General features: G+C 49.5%; 2 protein-coding genes across 2 annotated transcripts in view; both read left to right on the top strand.

Moving 5' to 3' along the window:
• The window catches only part of LOC135805206 (nucleolar protein dao-5-like), a 10,645-nt gene extending 2,305 nt beyond the window's left edge, over positions 1–8,340 (top strand). Inside the window, exons 3-11 of the mRNA XM_065319219.1 lie at positions 626–678; positions 1,643–1,735; positions 2,278–2,469; positions 3,722–3,902; positions 4,669–6,213; positions 6,900–7,078; positions 7,465–7,534; positions 7,853–7,908; positions 8,284–8,340. Coding sequence (XP_065175291.1) covers positions 626–678; positions 1,643–1,735; positions 2,278–2,469; positions 3,722–3,902; positions 4,669–6,213; positions 6,900–7,078; positions 7,465–7,534; positions 7,853–7,908; positions 8,284–8,340 — 2,426 coding nt within the window. The remainder of the gene's footprint in view (positions 1–625; positions 679–1,642; positions 1,736–2,277; positions 2,470–3,721; positions 3,903–4,668; positions 6,214–6,899; positions 7,079–7,464; positions 7,535–7,852; positions 7,909–8,283) is intronic.
• LOC135830963 (mediator of DNA damage checkpoint protein 1-like) overlaps positions 8,337–10,000 on the top strand; it is a 7,575-nt gene continuing 5,911 nt past the window's right edge. Inside the window, exon 1 of the mRNA XM_065343202.1 lies at positions 8,337–9,436. Coding sequence (XP_065199274.1) covers positions 8,435–9,436 — 1,002 coding nt within the window. The 5' untranslated portion in view covers positions 8,337–8,434. The remainder of the gene's footprint in view (positions 9,437–10,000) is intronic.

Below are 10,000 nucleotides of genomic sequence, written 5' to 3'. Positions count from 1 at the left end.
CTCAACACTGAAGGATTCACTTTGACCGCCAACGTATAGCTTATCGCTTGATTGTTTTACTGTGATGGCCAATGTTTATCTCACCGCTGAGTGATTAAATGTGATGGCCAGCTTACGTCCTTGGCATGCACCATGATATACTCGTCACTTTCTTGTACATGTAGTTCATTGTTGCTGCAGTAGTTACATAGGTTTGGAGAATTTTTTACTCCTGCAGCAGTGCTTGTACCTGCAGTAGATACAGAGACTGAACATGCAGGGAGTGAGTGCACATGTGGCCTGGTTGGCTATACCCCGGTTCTGGCCAGGGTGGCTGTGTTTGTTGGCGGTTGAGTGCTGTTCAACACATGCATATCCTGCACCCAGCAGATCTGTGTCCACTAGCACTGTACTTTGCAATTGGTGATGTCCTAGTGCAGGATGTTACTCACTATCTTGTAAGGCATGGCAAAGTTCATACCACCTTGCAGATGTATAAACTGGATGTTGCCCAATAAATGATCTGCTTTAACACTCTTGGCAGTGGCTCATGGTTTCTTCGAAGTCTTCTTGTTCGTACAATGTAGTAATTCAAGTACATGTATTGTATTCCTGCATTCCTGTGCTAATGGTGTGTGCCTTGTAGGTACGGCGGTCATTGGTCGGGATCCTAGCTGTGATATCTGCATTGATTCCAAGGTCAGTACATTTTTACAATGTTATGTATTGACTGGTGTTACAGTAAATGCTGTGAGAGTACCCCTCCCCTCAAGATGGCCCCTTTGGAGCTTACTCAGGTAGTACTTCGAAGTACCACACACCACCAGTCCAGTGTGGTTTCAATGCAGTGCTTGCTGCCACCCCTGCACCCTGACACGACACAAACACAGATTATCTGCCCGTGTATGTCGTGTGACTGGCAGTCAGGACTCGCTCACCCGTCCCGCCTGCGAAAACACAACCCCAACGGGGTCGAGGCCCTGCCAGGCTGCATGGGATGCTCTCATGGTACTTTGCGGTTGTACCCACGGCACGTTGGGGCATGGTTCGATGATAGGAAAGTAGCCTATCACGATTATCAATGGGCCAGTGCGAATGGATTAGGTACTGTGAACAAGGTCATAATTATAATTATGCTTTTGACGATAGTCTTACTACCCAGGGATTCACTGGCCAGAAAAAAGCCATTTCAACCAGCCGTGTGGTGTAGACCGAGCTAAAATTAGTGGCGGTCAATTCATCAGCTTTGCAAGCCGTTGAATGGTGTAGTCCCAGCACAAGTTGCTATGTCTAACATAGGTTGTTCGCTATCATCGCTTCCGCGATGGGCAGGAGTATGAGTATGATGATGAGTATGATGATGAGTATGATGATGAGTATGATGATGAGTATGATGATGAGTATGATGATGAGTATGATGATGGGCAGGAGTATGAGTATGATGATGATGAGTATGATGATGATGTACATGTACCAGCAAAGACTGGCCTAGAACAGTAGAGCCGTATAGACTGCAGAAGATAGCCGAAGCACTCAGTACAGTAGCGAGACTTCATACTGATGAAAGAGTGGCAGAATATTTTTAAATAAAGCACACGCACGCACACGTCGCCTTTTCAAATGTTTTTGAACTGCTTTTTTCTGCTTCTTCTCTCGTTCGCAGAAACTGTCCAAGACGCACGCTGCGATTGAGGTTGAGGATGGAACTCACTTTCTCCACGACATGAGCAGTCGGAATGGAACACGCTTTGGCGAGGTAGGTCAGGACTAGCGTGTCGTTGTGTGCGTCACTTGTCCTATACCCGTGTACTGTAAGATATGCTGTAGATCTAGCTGGTCTACTGATTGTGTATACTGAATCGGGGACCTGATGGCACTGCAATTGTCACGGTGTATTTTGTCTGCAATATTACTGTACAGTGCCAGGAGGACTGTAAAGTCGTGGAACCGTTGACATCATCTTCTGCACCCACATTACTCCACAGTGCATGTGATTGCAGTGATCTTCCTATGGGTACACTAGGTCTTGTACATGTGATCATGGTCATAGTCCTTGGTGATCCTGTGAGAGAGCCGTCCATTCCCTCTCCTCTACCTCTCGCCACACCTGTCCACACAGTCATAATGCATACAGGCCAAGTCTAGGTTTTTGCCAAAGATATTGTTAATGGATTCAGCTTAACGTGCCTGCTCATTTCGGTCCCTGGATCCAATCTCACTGTCTTAGATTGCCATGAGACAAGCCCTCTCGACGGATGATGTTTACATTCTTGTTGCCGTCCTGTCTGCCTTCTCTAGTTCTTGCTCAGGCCGAAGGTTCGCTATGAGGTAACACCGGCGCGGCGCGAGTTCATTCTGGGAAACGTGCTGTGTCGCTACGACATTATCCCGACGGCGGCAGATGGTGCCGGTTCTGCCACGGATACGGACTCTGACGGAGAGCCACCGTTTGTACTGGACACGGAGAGGCCGGACGCTAGTGGGGACGAGGTAAGCATCGAAGACGACCACTCTTGCCGTGTGTGCTAGTACAGTCATCCCTCTCTAATCCGGCGCTTGTTTATCCAGCACCCTTGCAAACCAGCACACTTTCTGGCAAAACGGATTTTTTCAGTTCATTTTCTACGCTTTAATCCGGCACTTGAATTCCGCCTCCAGCAGCGATTTTCTGCAACAAATCTCTCAAACTGTGTGTAATTCGATTTTCTAATCCAGCAGTTGTGCATCGCACACTGTCAGGGAGCATTGTAACATACACAACAGATGTAACATACACTTGGGAATATCCTATGCCAGTGCAAGGGACATCACCAGGTGTATGTTAAAGACATGTATTCCACGAAGTACCGGTACTTGGATTGACAGAAAATCCCTACGTTTTGATGTACGACACAAACATGTATGCTAACAGGTGGGCCGGGTTGGAGGGCAGGATTTGATAATCCAGCACCCTTGTTTATCCAGCAGAAAATGCCGTTGCAAAAGGTGCCGGATTAGAGAGGGACGACTGTATCAAGAATTCTAGAACAGAACATTGGGAATGCGTAGGTGAAGTGGGAACACAATCATAATACAGTATTGCTTTACAGTCACCACCAAGGGCATGTAGCATCTGCTTTCTGTAGCCGTGCTTCGAGCCAGTTACATCGTGTGGTTCCTTAAGAGAACAGGAACTGTCATGTAGTTTCATGCATTGCTTGCCCGTATTTGAGGCCACAACCGCACTGCGTGAAGTCCCCGGTGCAGACTTTCGTGCATTCCCGGGCACATGCCTGAACAGTGAACACATCCATACTGTATATTCACAGTGCATGCAGCAGGCATGACGCCAGGGCTGGTAAATGGGTGGAAATGCGAAAAACGACAAATATGGCTTTTACAGGGTGCAACACGTGCTGAAACCTAGAAAGCTTGCTTTGCACTACTGTGCATGTACTATGCTTTGGCAACCTGTACTGCAACACGTGTTGTGAGTGATCTTGTACGTAGTGTGGTTGTGGCCGTACGTCATGCTATTACTTACTGCTCTAGCTAAGGGAGCCAGTGAAACAGTGAATCAAACACCATTGGGTGTTCCATCTTTGCTTTGGGTCTGAGCCACTGGGGCTTCATGCTCCGCAACAGTCAATCTGTCAGAATCGAGGGAGGTCCGTCTCGTTGCTTTCTTCGTCCCATTGCATTTACCGTAGCCTATTCGATTGCCGTGCTGCCGTTGTGTACTACTTGACCCGTTCCTTTGCAGGTTCTTGTGGAGAACAGCTATGATGAGGAGTGCTCAGAGCCAGTGTCAACTGTACCCACGTCCCTGTCGAAGGAGCGGCGTCAGCCTCCAGTCACCTCCACACCGCGCTCTCACCAGACACAGGCCACTCTTGTCCTGCCCGAGTCGGAGCAGGAGTCGTCGGAGGAGATCGTTCGCACTGGTAGGGTTGTCAGCACTGTGATTTGGTAGTCTACACACCGACTCCCGTGGATGTACTCTACACACACAGTACTGTGCACAACCGTACGGTCTACCTAAAGTACCCCCCCCCCCCCCCCCCCCCCCCGTGCAGAATGTGTAACTCCCACATGCAATACTGCCCCCCCCCCCCCATAAGAATTTCAAATTGGTGTTGCTTTTTCGTAGGAATGCTTGTGGTGTCAGCTCGCCCTAGTCCTTTCCGGTACAATTTTTTACAAGCACACATATGTAGTGTGTTGGTATCCTGACACGGACGCCTGAGACACAGACACGCACCGTATCATATACTGGTAGACGACATCAAATTGAAATTCTGTTGAAAAGTGCTGCATTGCTTGTACCAGCGAAACAAGGGACGGTAAATCCATGCGCACCGAACCTGATGATCTGCTACTGTATCTACAAGACCAGTGCGGAAAAGCATGCATACTTGATCATGCTTCTCTAAGAAATGATGCAATAAAAAATCTGGCTGTGGTTGACCCCCATCCCAGGTCAAGATAGGACTTGCACACTCTTACTGTAGTCTTGGTGTTTGGTTGGTGGATATGTTCGGAACCTGCTGCTTAGCTACCTACGTTTTGTTTGAATAATAACTGTTGTGTGAAACTGTGAATAGCGAATGGTCTGCTTTACTCATAACTTTATCCATTGGTGTAGTTACTGGGAATTCTTCTCTGAAAGAATCTGCTTACTTTTACTGTTTTGTTGTTACTGCGATCTAGTCCATGGCCGTCCACGACGCATCTTGGACAGCCAGGCTGATTCTGAGTCTCCAGACATTGGCATGGCACGCAGCAGATCTAGTGGTCGCACTCCGGCGGTCAGTGCTGACCAGCAGCAGCAGCAGACTGAGTCATTCTCCGTTGTTGCTGCATCTGAGCCCGATGACGCAACGATGCAGCCAACACTCCTGGTCGATGAGATCAGTGCCGCTGATGCTACGGGAACCACGGCGTCAACAGCACCTGGTCTGGTAGCTGAACCCACGCAGGCCACACAGGTCTTTGATACCAGCACGGTGGACACGGATCCCACTCAGCCCACTCTCATGATGGATGCGTCGGCCACTGCTATTGCTGAGACCACGCAGGGTGCTTTGTTTGACAACTCTGCCACGCAGCCAACGCAGGTGTTTGAAGATACTGACTTAACAGCATCCCCGACCGCTGCTGGCCAGGGGCAAGTCTCCAATGCATCATCAGCAGCAGCAGCAGCGGCGGCATGTGACCCAACGCAGCCTACGCTTGAGTACGACAGTGATGCGTCTGAACTGATGCTCGCTGGCGATGATCGTCTTGACACGGACGAGGACGATGCCGGCGAAGAAGCCATGGATGTTACCGAAGGCACTGTCATATTGGACGAAATTACCAGCACAGACGGGTGTGTTGTATCGGTGTTGAAGGTCGGTAGCACCAAAGGCGCGGTTCCAGAGGTCGAGCAAGAACGAGATCAGTTAGCTGATGATGCTGCAACGTTGGCTTACTTACCTGGTGAAGGTCATGACGAAGATGCGGACACGACAGGCCCAGAAGATAATGGTGATGATGATGCTGTTCCTAACACTGGCGATGATGATGCAGAAGAACCCACCCTGGCGTATGGTGCTCTGGCCACGGCAGAGCCAAACAGTGACGACGACAACAACAGATCAGCAGCTAATGATACTGCTGACGATGAGAGCAATGCTTCGCCTCTGTACTGTAATCCCGAAGAGGACGGAGAAGAACCTACCCAGGCGTATCTTTCAGGTGCTCCAGAGGAAGACGCGGAAAGCTTTTCGGTGCCCATGCCCGAGCCTATTGCTGACGATGATGATGATGATGAGCAACCAACTCTGGCGTATGGGCTAAAGTCTGCTGATGGTGATGGTGAGGAAGAGGAACCCACGCAGGCTTATGGACTGAACGCAGCTGGCGATGATAAGGGTGGCTGCAATGATGATAACGATGATGATCCGACGTTAGGATATGCTCTGGTCGGCGAAGGCGATAATGGCGAGGAACCAACACAGGCTTATGGTATGGCCGCTGGCAATGCCGACGCTGGTGATGATGGCGAGGAGCCAACACAGGCTTATGGCTTGGCTGCTGGCAATGCGGACGCTGGTGATGATGGCGAGGAACCAACACAGGCTTATGGTATGGCTGCTGCGCGTGCTGATGAAGACTTTGCCACACAGCCGTACGGTATTGACGCCGCTGGTGCAGGTAGCGACGACGAAGGCGAGGAACCCACCGTCGCATGCCCAATCTTCGGTGGCAATGGTAGGATGTGTAGAGATTCCCTTTTGTTTTGTGGGTGTATTAACGTGTAGATGCTAGCAGTAGTGCTATGCCCAGGTGTTGCCAGACAGTGGCTTAGGTTCTATCCGAAAGCCTTTGTTTGGTTATATTGCTTGGCCTGTGTTCTGTTTGATGGAGGGCATGCGTCCGTAGCGTCTCCCGTGAGAATGACCTTCAACCACTATCTTACTGCAGTTGGGGCATGTTTTGATAGAGCCACAGCCTTTGTTATGGGTAACAAGATGCAGTTTGCGGTGGACATGCTCACATGTTTGTAGGAACATGTACACCATGTACACCCGTATGTTCCGTGGTGTGTGGTACCAGGTATGACAATCTCTAAACACTGCCTCAAGTAGCACAGACTACAGTGTTGCTCAATGAAATCCAGTCGGGTCACTCAAGTACGCGCCGAGCATTGCGCAGCCCTAGACCTGCGAACGCCGGGCTGCGAGATGGTGCAAGGCGCAAACTTGAGTGACGCGACTGGATTTGGTTTCATTGACTAGAACTGTAGATGTGATTTCTCACAGCAGTGCTAGCTTGTGATAGATATGATCAAGAGTACATATGAACTATTGATATGATGGTTGGTAGTACTCGTACATGCAACGGTATGTACTCAATCTCTTCAGCGCTATGTACGTATTCTGCGTGCGTACTCTCAGATGGCGATGAGGACGTTGAGTCACAGGAGTATGTGCCGGCAGCCAAGGTGCCTCACGCGGTGCTTGCCAGGTCACCTGTCCAGCCTTCCCCTACTGCTGCTACTGCTACTGGCACATCACCTCGACGAACACCGCCACGGAGAACGAGAGCCGGAGGGGATGGCGTGTCACCGGCAGACGTGAGTCTTTCGTGCAAAGTGTAGTGTTATCTTGTGTGTGTGTGTGTGTGTGTGTGTGTGTGTGCCCGTTGTGCATGCCTGTTCTCTTATTTGCACTCTTCTCGTTATAGATCTGGACTATCCATTACGGTATCCCTCTAGTGATTCATCCCATATCTAGATGTACTATCCATTGCGGTATCCCTCTAGTGATTCATTCCATATATACTATAGTAGATGTCTCATACACTGTACTGTACCCTTCTAGCACAGGAGATTGTGGTAAATTACTCGCTGTGTTTCTCTGTGCGTTCACCTTGAGTGTGACCAACCGCCTTGCTCTGCACTGATGTTGTCCTAATCCCTTGTCGGTTCTTTGCTTCCTCTTTCTGTTCTTCTTTGTTTAGATTGTTGAGGGTACTCAAGCATCCTCTCCATCACCATTGAAGAGCTGCCTTCCTGGTCTGCAGAAAGCAAGTACGCACGGAGCAAATGAGTGTGGCTGCTGTGGTGGCTTGTATACCGTATTGCCTTGTATAAAACCCTGTCCAATATAGAAGCCAGTTTTGAATACAGGTTCAGTTTTCAAAATGGACCGTTGTCACATAAACCTGAGTTTTGTGCTGACATACATTGTAGTGCCTGGTTTGAATAGAATCCTAAGTTTCCCTAACCCTCGCACTGGCTTCTACAGGAGTAAATCCAGTCCAGCCTTTTTTGCATGACGCTGCTGTAACTGTTATCATATTCTCTGAACTCGGTTTCCATGCCTTTGGTGATGTCATTTGATTTCAGCCGCTAATGTGCAACGAGGAACGAAGCGTCAGAAGCGTGTGCTTTTTGCAGGCGATGTGAGTGTACCTGTGTCTGTGTCTGAGCGTGTATGCATGTGTATGTGTCTGTGTCTGAGTGTGCGTGTATGTGTATGTGCATGTGTATGTGTGTGTGGTTCATGATCTCTGTTGACTCCTAATTTCTAAGCTAGCCGACAGTAGATGCATGATGTGTTTGCTGCTAGACTTGTTTTTGTGTATAGTAAATGCTGTGTGTCTCCATTGCCTTATCACATTGTCTTGAAATGTTTAGTTTAGAGATGCTCTGTATGACGCTTTGCCTGCCTTCCTTGTCTGCTAGGCTCTAGTAGTGCAGCCAACAGATTCTTGAGTTCCCTGCTGATGCTGCTGCTGTGGCTGGCTTCTTTCTCATGTTTTTTTTTTATGCAACAGGTTGATTCAGATGCTGATGATGAAGTGGGCATTATGGAACCAGGAGCTTGGAAGTAATGCTGCTGCTGATGATGATGATCCACCACGCAAGCGCCGGTACAATGCTCGCTCTGCTACTGCTGCCACTGCTGCTGAGAAGAGGGCTGACACGATGCCTGCTGCTTCTGCAAGCGCTAGTACACGAAGAAGTGGCCGGCAGGTTGCGGGCAATTCTGGCACGGCGGCTCAAAATGTAGCGCAAGAAGATACTGCTCATGGCGATGACAACAAAGCAGAGAAGGCAACAAGTGAAGCATCACGCTCATCCCGTCGAAGCAAGAAAGGTGTGGACGAGGCCCCAAAGACCGATGTACCCGTTGCTGAAGAGACTGTTACATCACAGCAGCAGCAGCAGCAGCAGCAGTCGGATGCAGCCAATTCAAGGAGCAAAACGGCTACCAGTCGAGCATCAACCCGGAAAAAGAAAACTCTGGATGTGGCCGCTCCTGACGAGCAAGAGCAGAAGCAGCCCTGTACTGATGTATCAGATTTATCCACTACCGGTAGTATGGAAGATGGCAACAAACGTGAAGAAACTGGAGCTGCGTCGGGCCCATCACGGGCCTCTGGCAGGAGAAAGAAGCTGGGTTCAGGTAGTGAACAGGTGGTTACCTCAGCATTGACTACTGCACCTACAGACATAGATGCGGAGAGCTCTGAAGCAGCCACTACTGAACCAGTGCGTTCAGCGAGAGCATCCAACCGGAGAAAAACTGACAGCAAAGGAAACACAACTAGCACGGTGAAGGTGGTAGAGGAAACAGCAGCAGAAGAAGATACCAATGACGATGCAAGTGCATCGAGCTCAAGGAGCTCTGGTCGGCAGAAGGAGGCACGAACCACAAGCAGCAAGAAAGAACTGAGTGGAACGCCGCCCATGGGTCCTGAGGAAACAAAACCTGCTGGTGATAATGGCACCATGGAGACATTAACTCCTCGCGGCCGTGGAAGAAAGTCTAAGGCTGCCGCCGCTCCTGCAGCGTCTGCAGATGAAGACGTCAAGTCATCGCAAGATTCCAAAACTGAGGATGCTGTTGCCCAGAGCAGTGGTGGTCGACGCGGTCGACGCAGTCTGTTGGCCAGTGCCAGCTCTGAAGGTGATGCATCGGGGAAGGTAGGTCTCTGAGCTTAGTGAACTTGTTCTCTATGGGCACTGAATTGAACACTGCATTGGGTTGGGCTTCCGCCTCCTCGACTGGAATACAGTTGATGTGGGTCCATCTACTTGACTGGAATGCAGTTGATTTGGGTCCACCTACTCAGGTGGAATACAGTCGACGTGGGCTTCAAGTATTGTGAAGTAGTGCAAAGTTGCATTGCTTAACCCTTTACCATCCGACCAAATTTCCCCAGCAGTCCCAAATGCAATAATTCTAACCTTATTCTGAGAATATCTTCGGTTCTAATCAACCAATTTTCACAACCTTGGGCATTCTGGAAAGCTCTCCACGAGCTGCGTACATTGAGCTCAAACAGGACACTACCTAGATCACATATTCAGCGCCAGGGAGCTTCAAATACACCCCATCGCTGGATATACGAGGAAATTCTCTCCTCGCCAGCCATTTCTCGCTCGTTCATCGTAAACATTCCAATTTTTGCTTGAGTTTCTTTTCATGCTGCCCACGCGCTCAAAGCATGCCAAAGTGACTCAGCATGTCAGGAGAGGGGGAAATCC

The sequence above is a fragment of the Sycon ciliatum genome, chromosome 1, assembly GCF_964019385.1.
Source record: "Sycon ciliatum chromosome 1, ocSycCili1.1, whole genome shotgun sequence".
Classification (NCBI taxonomy): Eukaryota; Metazoa; Porifera; class Calcarea; order Leucosolenida; family Sycettidae; genus Sycon; species Sycon ciliatum.
The sequence above is the reverse complement of the archived record's forward strand: the minus strand, read 5'-3'. Positions and strand labels throughout refer to the sequence as shown.